At 43.8% G+C, this 12304-nt stretch overlaps 1 protein-coding gene across 5 annotated transcripts in view; it reads left to right on the forward strand.

Annotated features, from left to right (window-relative positions):
* The window catches only part of LOC124031632 (kinesin-like protein KIF21B), a 112064-nt gene that overhangs the window by 69232 nt on the left and 30528 nt on the right, over positions 1–12304 (forward strand). For all 5 annotated transcript variants that reach the window (XM_046343121.1, XM_046343122.1, XM_046343119.1 and 2 more), the window contains exons 8-20: positions 2978–3173; positions 3789–3978; positions 4331–4394; positions 4612–4845; positions 5282–5520; positions 5856–6044; positions 6219–6418; positions 6673–6780; positions 7107–7297; positions 10523–10630; positions 11230–11395; positions 11574–11777; positions 11871–11972. In XM_046343121.1, the coding sequence (XP_046199077.1) occupies positions 2978–3173; positions 3789–3978; positions 4331–4394; positions 4612–4845; positions 5282–5520; positions 5856–6044; positions 6219–6418; positions 6673–6780; positions 7107–7297; positions 10523–10630; positions 11230–11395; positions 11574–11777; positions 11871–11972 (2191 nt within the window). The remainder of the gene's footprint in view (positions 1–2977; positions 3174–3788; positions 3979–4330; positions 4395–4611; positions 4846–5281; positions 5521–5855; positions 6045–6218; positions 6419–6672; positions 6781–7106; positions 7298–10522; positions 10631–11229; positions 11396–11573; positions 11778–11870; positions 11973–12304) is intronic.

The raw sequence follows: 12304 nt of genomic DNA on the forward strand, positions 1-12304 counted from the left end.
TGGTTGAGGTCAGGTGTTTGTGGAGGCAAGGTCATCTGATGCAGCACTCCATAACTCTCCTTCTTGGTCAAATAGCCCTTACACATGCTTCACGGTGGGAACTACTGTTGCAGGAATTAAATTGCTCTATGTTTTAACACCCAATTAAAATTAAACACTGTCAATTCATAAGGATTTGTAAGACCCTTATTCTATAGTAATGGACAGAGCCTAGTCTTAAAGTCAAACAGCAGAATTTATTCACGAGAGTACTGAACACGATACAGTTTACCACAGGTTATAAACGGAAAATGACGTCATTCGTTTTCGAACTGTCCCGTCTCTTCTCCCACCCTGGTACAAAGGCAGTATCTCAAGCCTTCGCACATCGTCTCCCTACCAATTTAATATAATTTATGACCGAGCCAAGGTCTTCTTGTGTAGATAAGCATTCTAGCCAGTCTGAAGATATAGTTCATTCATTTCTACCAAGGAACGGACAGTCATTGTTCTAATTCTTGATTATATTTACACATATTATTTTCAGTACTAGGATTAAGAAAGAAAATTCATACATATACAGTAACATAATAGTATTCTGATTAGTACATATACAGTAACATAATAGTATTCTGATTAGTACATATACAGTAACATAATAGTATTCTGATTAGTCAGTCCTGATTGAAATGTATACATAATTAGTCATTATTGATAAAAATTCCCTTAACAACTACACATGTGGAGATCATCCGTTCATAAGGATTTGTAAGACCCTTGAGTCTGCTCACCATATGTATGTGGTCTCACAAAGGCACGGTGGCAGGAACCAAAAATCTCAAATTTGGATTCATCAGGGCAAAGGACAGATTTCCACCGGTCTAATGTCCATTGCTCGTGTTTCTTATCCCAAGCAAGTCTCTTCTTATTATTGGTGTCCTTTAGTAGTGGTTTCTTTGCAGCTATTCAACCACAAAGGCCTGATTCGTGTAGTCTCTTCTGAACAGTTGGTGTTGAGATATATCTGTTACTTCAACTCTGAACCATTAATGTGGGCTGCAATTTCTGAGGCTGGTAACTCTTATCAACTTATCCTCTGCAGCAGAGGTAACTTTGTGTATTTCTTTCCTGTGGTGGTCCTCATGAGAGCCAGTTTCATCACAGCACTTGATGGTTTTTGAGACTGCACTTGAAGAAACTTTCAAAGTTGTTCTGTATACCACCCCTACCTTGTCACAACACAACTGATTGGCTCAATTGCATCAAGAAGGAAAGAAATTCCACAAGTGTCATGTATTGTCATATATTGTCATGTCTTGTCCCTGTGCTTTCTTTCTATTCGTTTCCCCCTGCTGGTCTTATTAGGTTTCTTTCCCTCTCTCTCTCTATCGTTCCGTTCCTGCTCCCAGCTGTTCCTCATTCTCCTAACGACCTAACGTTTACTCTTTCACACCTGTCCCCTATTTTACCCTCTGATTAAGTCTCTATTTCTCTCTCTGTTTCTGCTTCTGTCCTTGTCGGATCCTTGTTTGCTGTTTACTGTGTTCTTGTTCCGTCCTGTCGTGTTTTGCCTATCATCAGATGCTGCGTGTGAGCAGGTGTCTCTGTCAGCTACGGCCTCGCGCCTACCCGAAGGGACCTGCAGTCGGTTGCCGCTTATCCTGCAATTCCCCTCTACTACTAGAGGATTTCTGTTATCCCCGTTTTGACATTTCCTGTAAAGGATTGAGGATTATGTTATTTTTGTTTGGACTTAAATAAACTCAGTTTCTGTTAAGTCGCTTTTGGGTCCTCACTCACTTGCATAACAACAAGTGAACTTTTAACAAGGCACACCTGTTAAAACTTCTTAAGAATCGGTGTCCCGTTAGCGGGACAACTTCCAGTGAAACTGGAGGGCGTGCAATTCAAATAAATAATAATAAATATTCTGGATTTTAAACATTTAGCTACATATAAGTGTCTTATATCGGCTGAAAGCTTAAATTCATGTTGATATAACTGCACTGTCCGATTTACAGTAGCTATTACAGCTAAAACACGCCATGCGATTGTTTGAGGACAGTACCCCACATCTAAATATTTTTCCACCATCACAGGTTTCATACATTCACATATAGCAATTAAATATTAACTTACTTTTTGAAAATCTTCCTCTGACTTGTCATCCAAAGGGTCCCATCTATACCATGTAGTGTCGTTTTGTTAGATAAAATCCTTCTTTTTATCCCAAAAAGTTTGTTTAGTTGGCACCATCGATTTGAGTAATCCACTCGTTCAACTTGTAGATAAAGGAATCCAAAAATCCACCCCTAAACTTTGTTTCAACAAGTCAAAATACTTTTCTATTTACACCTCAGATACCCTAAAATGTAATCAAACTATAATATTTATTTCAGAAAGAAGTATGTTCAATAGGAAACCAATTTAAGCAGGTGCGGAATGTCTTCATGGCGTGCGCAAATACGAATTTCCAAGACTGTGTCCTTCTACTAAAACTGTAATTTCTTATTAGTTTTTGAAGTTATTTGCCTGAAACTAAGAAGTTTTCATTGAAAGGCATTCCAGGTGACTACCTCATGAAGCTGGTTGAGAGAATGCCAAGAGTGTGCAACGCTGTCATCGAGGCAAAGTTTGGCTACTTTGAAGAATCTCAAATATAATTTATATTTTGATTTGTTTTTGGTTGCTACATGAATCCATGTGTGTTATTTCATAGTTTTGATGTCTTCACTATTATTCTACAATGTAGAAAATGGTAAAAATAAATGAAAAACCCTTGACTGAGTAGATGGTGTCCAAACTTTTGACTGGTACTGTACGCACACACACACACACACACACACACACACACACACACACACACACACACACACACACACACACACACACACACACACACACACACACACACACACACACACACACACACACACACACACACACACACACACACACACACACACTCTAGCATGTCGTATTCCTTTCCTCTCTCCAGTCGTACGTTGATGATCGCGTGTGTGAGTCCGTCGGACCGGGACTTCATGGAGACCCTGAACACACTGAAGTATGCCAACAGAGCCAGGAACATCAAGAACAAGGTGGTGGTGAACCAAGACAAGACCAGCCAACAGATGTCTGCCCTGAGGGCTGAGATTGCCAGGCTACAAATGGAACTTATGGAGTATAAAGCGGTGAGGAGAGATGGAGGGATAGCAGGAGGGACAGAGGTTTGGGATTAGGGGAGGGAGGAAGGGATGGGGTAAGGGGGGGTAGAGAGAATGAGGGAGGGATAAAGGGAGAGAAGAAGGGACATGGATAGAGATAGGAGGGCGGAGAGGTTGAAGGATGGAGAAGTGGGAGGAGGGACCAATGGAGAGAGGAAGGGATGTCGGGACTTGGGAGAGAAAAAGGGAAGGAAGGATGGAGGGATGGAGGGATGGAAAAATATCCCTTCCCTCATGTTAAGCAACTTTAACCTTTGGCCTAGAAGATTACAGGAAGCATAGGGATGGTTTAGAGCAATAATGTGATTAAGAGAGAGTTAATGGTGCATAACCAATGGATGACCATGTTGAGTTGTAGGAAAGATTCGATCGGAGTTGGAGAGAAATGTGATTGGCATGTGATTGGCTGAAATAATGTTGTCTCATTTATGATTGGCTGAGGTGTTAACCAGTATGTAAAGAAATAAAATGGAGTGATATAAAAATCAATATTCTCTTTGTTGATTGAATGAAATGTCATTGTTCTGTATGTTCATTGGAGGAGATAAAATATTTCTGTACGTGTATTGTCCCCCTCCCCAGGGTAAGCGTGTGGCAGGTGAGGACGGCTCGGAGGGCTTCAGTGATCTGTTCCAGGAGAACTCGATGTTACAGAGAGAGAACGACACGCTACGCATGCGGGTCAAAGCCATGCAGGAGACCATCGACCACCTCAACACACGGGTAACCACGCTCCTCGCCAACGAGGTCAGCGCGCTGCTGGCCAAGTCGGGTAAGACCCAGAGAGGCGACGGAACACACTCTCCAATGGGATTGGCTGATTGTTGAAGATTGTGGCTGTCTGAAAACATTGATAGCTATTAAATCCTTTTTCTCTCCTTCTTTGTTTAATCAATTCCTACACATCCGTCTCAAGGCGCATTGGAGGAGAGGATCCAAGGTCCATCCATCCCTTAGACCTTCTCCTCCAATGAGCTTTGAGAGGAATTGAGGAGTCTAGGATTTGACCGCTAAAAAGGCTTTCAGACACAGACCATATCATGTAGTTAAGAAGCGATAATCTCTTATGTCTCAATGTGACCTCACGGTGACCTGACTGTAAACTCTGACCTTTTGACCTCTAGGTGAGGGCAATGAGGAGATTGGTGCTCTGATACAGAACTATATCAGAGAGATCGAGGAGCTCAGGTAAGAGTACGTAATGAGCGGGGGGGAAAGCAGTTCACGGAGTTGCAGCTCACTGTGTTTTGCCGTTACTGCACTGTTCATGGAGTTTGTATCTTTTTGTAGTTTGAGGAACTTTCAGATTATGTTCTGTATATACCGTAAGAGTTAAGTTTGACTGATGACATCTGTTTGTCTTCTTGTTCTCTCTACAACCCCCCCCCCCCCCCCCCCCCCCCAGATCAAAGCTCCTGGAGAGCGAGTCGATGAACGAGTGTCTTCGTCGCAGTGTAACCCGTCTCTCCTCCCGCTCCCCGTTCACCAGCTCCTCCTCTCATAGCTCCACCTCAGGGCCACACCCCTTAGGCTCCTCCCCTTCCCTTTCCATGGAGGCGGAGATGACGGATGTGATTCGTCGAGCCAAGACGGACATCGAGAGGCTGAAGAAGAAGGAGAGGAGACAGAGGAGGATGAGGTAAGAGGAGAGGAAGAGGGGAGGAATGGGACAAGGATGGTAGTGGAGTAATGATCGCACAGTGACAAGCAGCTCTCACTGCCACTGGAGGGAGGGAGGGAGAGCGAGGGAGAGCGAGAGAGATGGACGGATAGAGGGAGACCAAGAAAGGGAGAGTGAGAGGTCTAATAACTGAGCTCTCCATGTTCACTTGGCAACTGTCCCAAAACACAATGGCTGATTTTTTTTTTTTTTGGAAGAGTCCCAAACTAAATCAGACAAATCAAATCAAAGGTACATGGTGTGAAAACAATATTAGTAATAGATTAATATGGTAAATAAATAATAAACTGCTTATTGGGTCACAGCTGTTATGAGCTGTGCCTTCCCTCTCTACTTTGTGTGTGTGTGTGTGTGTGTCCTACTCTGATCCCGGGTCAATATGTTCTACTTGCAGCCCAGAGAAAGAGAAAGGGTTGAAGAAACGAGCGAAGCTTCATTCTCATGAGAACGGACTTAATGGAGAAAACGGCCAGATGGACTCGGATGACAACTACACAGAGGACGTGATGTCACCTCTGCAGGAGGAGGAGAGCGGGTGTGACGAGGAAGAGGAGGAGGAGGAGGGGAGGGACGAAGAGGAGTTTGACAGTGATGAGAGTCTGGTGGACTCCGACTCGGACTCTGATGAGAAAGGTCAGTGGATGACCACAATGGCAGCGGCAGAAGTGTCTCCATTCCACTTCAACCTGTTGACGTTGTGTACTGTCGCTTTGACAGGATTGATGCGCATCAGCAATATGGTGAAAGTACAATTTTGTCCTCTGGTTGGCTGGATGGTACTTTCACCATATTGCTTACCTGTCTAATCCTTTCAGATCTACAAGGAGTACCTAATTAGCATTAGGGCTAGGAGTTGATTTGAAATTTGCAACTGCCCCACTCTACTGTAACATGCCTGTCTTAGAGCCACAGTGTTCACCTCTTGACCCTTGACCTCTCTTTGCTCTCTGCCCTCTAACCCCCTGCAGCTAATTTCCAGGTGGATCTGGCAGACCTGACGAGTGAGATTGAGATCAAGCAGAAGTTGATCGATGAGCTGGAGAACAGTCAGAAGAGACTGCTGCAGCTCAAGCTACAGTATGAAGAGAAACTCATCCTGCTGCAGAACAAGATCAGAGACACACAGCTTGAGAGAGATAGAGTACTGCACAACCTCTGTGAGTAGAACTATGGGTAATGTAGGCACACAGGATCCCCTCAGTGAGTGGAGCGACTCATAGATGCTGAATAGACACGCTGCTCTCTGTCTCGATTGTACCACTTTCAAACAAACTCTCTCTTTCGTCTCCTTCTCTCTTCTATCTATCTTCCTCCACTCTCTCCTCCTTCAGTGTCTATGGAGAACTACACGGAGGAGAAGGCTAGCAGGATTAAATCCGAGTATGAGAAGAGGCTGAAGGAGATGAACAGAGACCTGCTGAAACTGCAGGCAGCACAGAAGGAACACACGAGGCTACTGAAGAACCAGGGACGCTATGAACAGGAACTGAAGAAACTGCAGCAGGAGGTCAACGAGATGAAGAAAGCCAAGGTAAGGAGGAGGAGGAGGAGGAGAAGGAGGAGCAAGGAAGGATGTTAGCTCTGTAGGCTACATTAAGTGCATTTCTATTATATGCAGTGTTGAGACCTTTGTCCGTCCCCTACCCAATAAGTGAGACAAAGGAGTCAAAGCTAGGAAACACTGACGTGAAGATCTGGGTCAACATTTATTCCTTGCCCCTCAATAACGCTCCGGGCACTGATGGTACTCCCCAGCTAAGTGCAGTGTGTCCTCCCGGTCTCCAGGTGGCACTGATGAAGCAGATGAAGGAGGAGCAGCTGAGGAGGAGGATGATGGAGGCCAAGAGGAACAGAGAGATCGCTCAGCTCAAGAAGGAGCAGCGACGACAGGAAGTATGTGTGTGTGTGTGTGTTTTTGTGCTGAAAGAAAGTACCTGCTTCACATGATCACCCCCCTAGTAGACTGCAGTTTCTAAAGCCATCACCCTTCTGGTTACCAGTTGATCTCCAACTTTCTTATCAACCGCCCTGGGACTTGAACCTGCAACTTTTCAGCTATTAGTCTGCTTCTCTAATCCTTAGGCTGCCCTTGGATCTAAATGTTTGTGTATTGTTAATGTATCTCTCTATCTGATATCCATTTCCAGATTACTGACATTGAGAAATGTATGCGTAATATACAGAATTACCCATATATTGACTGACCTCTCCCCTATCAGTACCAGATTCGTTCGTTGGAGAGTCAGAAGCGTCAGCAGGAGCTGGTACTGAGGAGAAAGAGCCAGGAGGTGACAGCCTTACGACGTTTGGCTAAACCCATGTCTGGACGTATGGCTAGACGACTACAGCCCCTAGACTCCGGAGCAGAACTGTCTGCCAGCACCACCTCCTCTGAACCAGAGTCCAACCGGTAGGTAGTGCCGCTATACAGATGTTGTATCCCAAATGGCACCCCATTCTCTATAGTGTTAACATACACTGTAAAAATGGCCTGTTATTTTTCAACTAACTTACGGGACAGTTACCTGTAAGTTACTGTAAAAAATAAAAAAAATAAAAAATATTTTTATGGTATAGTATTTTATGGTATACTAATACTGTTACCGTAATTGATTTACAGTACCAATAATGCTACTGTAGTCATTTTACGGTAACAAACACTCTTACTGTAAAGCCTTATTTGCTTTTTTTATTTATTTTTCAATTCCTCAGCAATCCACAGGGAATTAACAGTAATTTTCTTAATATGTGCATGCTTATTAGTAACTGGAATAAGCAATGGTCTAAGACACTGTATCTCAGTGCAAGAGGCTTCACTGCAGTACCTGGTTGCATCACATCTGGCTGTGATTGGGAGTCCCATAGGGCGGCACACAATTGGCACAGCGTCGTCTGGGTTTGGACCGGGGTAGGCCTTCATTGAAAATAAGAAATTGTTCTTAACTGACTTGCCTAGTTAAATAAGGGTTCATTAAAATAAAATAAAATACATCCTAAATGTGTCAAGTGCAGCTTCTGTTTGATCCTCATTACACACCACCGACCAACAAATATTCTTTACATCAACAACATCGGAATCAGTACAGCTTGTTGTATGACCTCTTAAACACTATATATTAGGTCCAGCCTTTGGAACTTTGGTTTTGCTAGATATGGCCACAATATTGTGATCACTACATCCGATGGATCTGAACACTGCTTTCAAGCTCATTTCTGCAGATATTAGTAAAGATGTGATCAATACATGTTGATGATGTCATTCCTGTGTTGTTTATAACTACCCTGGTAGGTTGACTGATAACCTGAACCAGGTTGCAGGCACTGGTTACAGTTTGTAGCTTTTTCTTGAGTGGGCAGCTTGATGAAAGCCAGTCAATATTTAAATCACCCAGATGGTATCACATGCATTATTAAGCATTTCACACATGTTATCCAGATACTGTCTGTTAACACTTGGTGGTCTATAGCAGCTTCCCACCAGAATGAGCTTCAGGTGAGGCAGATCAACCTGTAGCCATATTACTTCAACAGTATTTAACACGAGATCCTCTCTAATCTTTACAGGAATGTGGTTCTGAATATGAACAGCAACACCATTGGCATTTCTGTGTTTTCTATAAATGTTATAACCTTGTATTTCTACCACACTAGGCTACCCTGCCGCCCCTTATGAATGTCATCTGTTACTAGCAAATTATTGATTTCATGAACCTACATATGTTTAAGTGGGCTATTTTGAGCACTTTTATTTATCTGTTATTTTACCAGGTAAGTTGACTGAGAACATGTTGTCATTTGCAGCAACGACATGGGGAATAGTTACAGGGGAGAGAAGGGGGATGAATGAGCCAATTGTAAACTGGGATTATTAGGTGACCGTGATGGTCAGATTGGGAATTTAGCCAGGACACCGGGGTTAACACCCCTACTCTTACGATAAGTGCCGTGGGATAGTGTCACTGCCCGGGGGCATTGGGATATTTTTTTTAGACCAGAGGAAAGAGTGCCTCCTACTGGCCCTCCAACACCACTTCCAGCAGCATCTGGTCTCCCATCCAGGAACTGACCAGGACCAACCCTGCTTAGCTTCAGAAACAAGCCAGCAGTGGTATGCAGGGTGGTATGCTGCTGGGGTGCTTCCTTGTTTTCATGTTCATTCTTTACTGGGAAGCTTAGTAGAAGTAGATATGCTCATGTTATTTATGTTAGCTGCAAGACAGTGGACATCCTCCTAGGCCACACCGCCTCAGTGCCAATAGTAGAGATCTGGTTCGTAGGCATATGATCACTGCATACAATAGCTGTAGGATCAGCAGAGGCATTCAGGGCAGTTAGAGGGACATAAATGAAGTTACTTACATTGTGTCTACCAACGCCTCTGGTGTAATGTACATTTGCTGAAGCATTATGACAATTCTGCATCACAACGGTAGGGATTAGCTGAGCTGGGCTTGGGTCATTGATAAGTCATTGTCTCAACGCAGCCGTATATTGGATCAGGAACCCAAATTATTTGGGTTGGATCCCGTCCTCCTTGTAAAAAGTGTTTTGTTTCCAAAAGGTATCGAAATTGTCAACAAAAGTTACAGCCATTGAGCTGCAATAATCGCGTAGCCAGTTGTGAAGAGAAAGAATCCTGCTAAAAGGGTTCAATGCCCCTATTCAGAGAGGGCACAGGGTCAGATATGATGGATCTTCTATTAGTGTCTAGCAGAGAGTCAATAAGCTCTTTAACATCCAGTTTAAACTGTTCAGAGCTGCCCTTCATCATGTCATTAAAGCCCACATGGACTATGATGGAAATCAATTCTATGTCCCTACGTAGTACATTTGGGAGCAGCTTAGTAATGTCATTTACTCGAGCTCCGAGATAGGACATTGTTTTTGCAGCAGGGACAGTCACATTTCTTTCCACCCATGACTGTATTTGTTAGTGACAGAAACATGGTTGTTGGCTTCCTTCATTTTCAGTTCTGTGGCCTTCACTAAGTGAAAATGGTTTATTTGTATGACTTGCCTTTCTGACTGTACATTTATAATATAAATGAAGTGCTACAAACAAATGATTGCAGATAAAATAACCAAACAGGTAGCAATTAACTGAGATATTACATTTATTATAATAATTAGCAAAAATTCGGAGTATGTGCTTTGTTTTGGTTGCCCGTTTGCTTTAAGTGTCGCGTTCTGCTTTGAATATTCGCAAATACAGTAAGTGAACTGCTACTGCTACTGGGTTTTATGTAGCATTTTTTCTACAGTAATGTCCAAAATACATCAAATATTTTCCGTCCATTGAATTTCTTCCCACAATGTAATTTAAGGTAATCTACTGTATTCAGTTCATACAGTATGAATGAAGTCTGTTGATTATACAGCAATTTCCCATGACAATTACAAGATTGTTTTTAACAGTGTAGGAAATAGGTTCCAGTGTGTTTTCGTTAAACAGTTGATAGAAACACAACTTTTTTAAAACTTTCTTCCGATTCATAGTTTTGTGTTGGTTGTTTTATATTGTGTTTCAGTTGAAATATAACTTGGTTTTATAATGTACAATTACTTGTTGAAGAAAATAGAGTCAAAAATATCTCCTCTCTCTGACTCTCTCTCCCTTTAACTCTCTCTCTCTCAGGACCACCTCAACCAAAGTCTCGAACATAGTGAGACAGTGGAACACCAAGATGAATGGCTACCTGGGAGAGAGCGAGGGGATTACCACCAACGGGACACAGGTTGTTGGGTAAGTCATGGCAGGGAGTGTGTGTGCCGTAGATTGTCAGGTCAGATGCAGAGCAGGGACTGGTGTGTGTGTATCTGGTGTGTGTACATGTTTTTGATGCATCGCCAGGTCAGAGAAAGGATGTGTGTGTGTGTGAGAGTGTCAATGTGAGACTTGCGTGTGTGTGTGCCTGCGAGCCTGCAAGGTCAGATTCAGATTAGGTATGACTCTGTTGACATTTACTTAGCCAAGGCTTTCATCAGCTTCAATAAAGTTTTATTCAATTTTACAAAGCCATTTATCGAATTCCCTTCAAAATGAATTGACAGGAGTGACTTACTTAGTCCGATCACCTCTCTCCTTCCTCCTCTTCCTCCCTCTCCTTCCCTCCTACTCTCTCCTTTCTTCCCCCACCTCTACCTATCCCCCTCTTTCCTTCGCTCCTCTACCTTCTCCCTCTCTTTCGCCCCCCTCTCCTCCTCCTTCCTTCCTTCCTTGCTCCCCTCCTCTCTCTCTTCCCTTACTCCAGCAGCAGCACTAAGGATTGATATAGCTGTGAAATGATTGACAGTTGACCTGTATTGTAACGTCCTGAACTGTATCTTTCTCTGTCTGTGCAGCAGTGGGACGCGTGTCCAGCAGCGAAAGGGTGTTCTCGTGGGCAGCAGTAGTTTCTCCAAGGCGGCCCGTCAGAAGTGGCAGACTCTGGAGAGGAGGATCCTGGACATCGTCATGCAGAGGATGACCATCACCAACGTCGAGGCCGACATGGACCGACTCATCAAGGTACTGTGATGTCACTTCCTTTGCACTCTAGTTAGACTTCCTCTTAACTTTTAGTGCATTGCGATGCACTTGCGAACACGTTATTGCTGACTTCCTTCACAACATGCATCATTCCTCCCCGTCTATTAGTGATCTGGCTCACATGTTTTTTTCTTTCTCTCTCTTGTGTGTGAGACAGAAGCGAGAGGAGCTGTCTGTGCAGCAGGAGGCACTGTTGCGTAAAAGGCAGGTGCTTATGGCTGAGGGGGAGGGGCCTGACGGGGAGGACCGCCTAGTCCAGGAAATGAACGAGGACATTGAGGTTCTGAATGCAAACATCGACTACATCAACGACAGCCTATCAGACTGCCAGGCAACCATCGTTCAGATCGAGGAGACCAAGGTGAGAACACACGCACGCACATTAGTGTAAAATGTCCTAGTTCTGGTGTACGGAGCTCTGTGCGGCCTACTGAAGCCTGGGTGTTTCCTGCAGGATGAGCTGGACTCGGTGGACACCTCAGTGGTCATCAGCTCCTGCTCTCTGGCTGAGGCCCGACACCTCCTGGACCACTTCCTCAAGGCCTCCATTGACAAGGTAACTAACATGGGCCACGACCCAGGACCATCTGGTGGCTACAGTAGTTCATAGTTTATAGTCCAGATATACCATAACACACACTCCAAACGAATGTCTACTGAACGTTCTCAACTTGGAAATAGTCCCTATCAGCTCCTCATCAGTTTACAATTATTTTGGCAAATGTTGTGCAAGTGGACACCCGTTTCAGGGAGGGTTGGCCAGTAGTTTATCTCTCGTGGAAAGATTCTGCGTGTAAGCTGAGAGAATCAGTCGGGACTGAATGGGATGTGTAGTATAACGAGCAACATTAGTTCCGGTGTTTGGTTTTTCAGTCACTGGTTATTTGG

The sequence above is a fragment of the Oncorhynchus gorbuscha genome, linkage group LG03, assembly GCF_021184085.1.
Source record: "Oncorhynchus gorbuscha isolate QuinsamMale2020 ecotype Even-year linkage group LG03, OgorEven_v1.0, whole genome shotgun sequence".
NCBI classification, from domain to species: domain Eukaryota; kingdom Metazoa; phylum Chordata; class Actinopteri; order Salmoniformes; family Salmonidae; genus Oncorhynchus; species Oncorhynchus gorbuscha.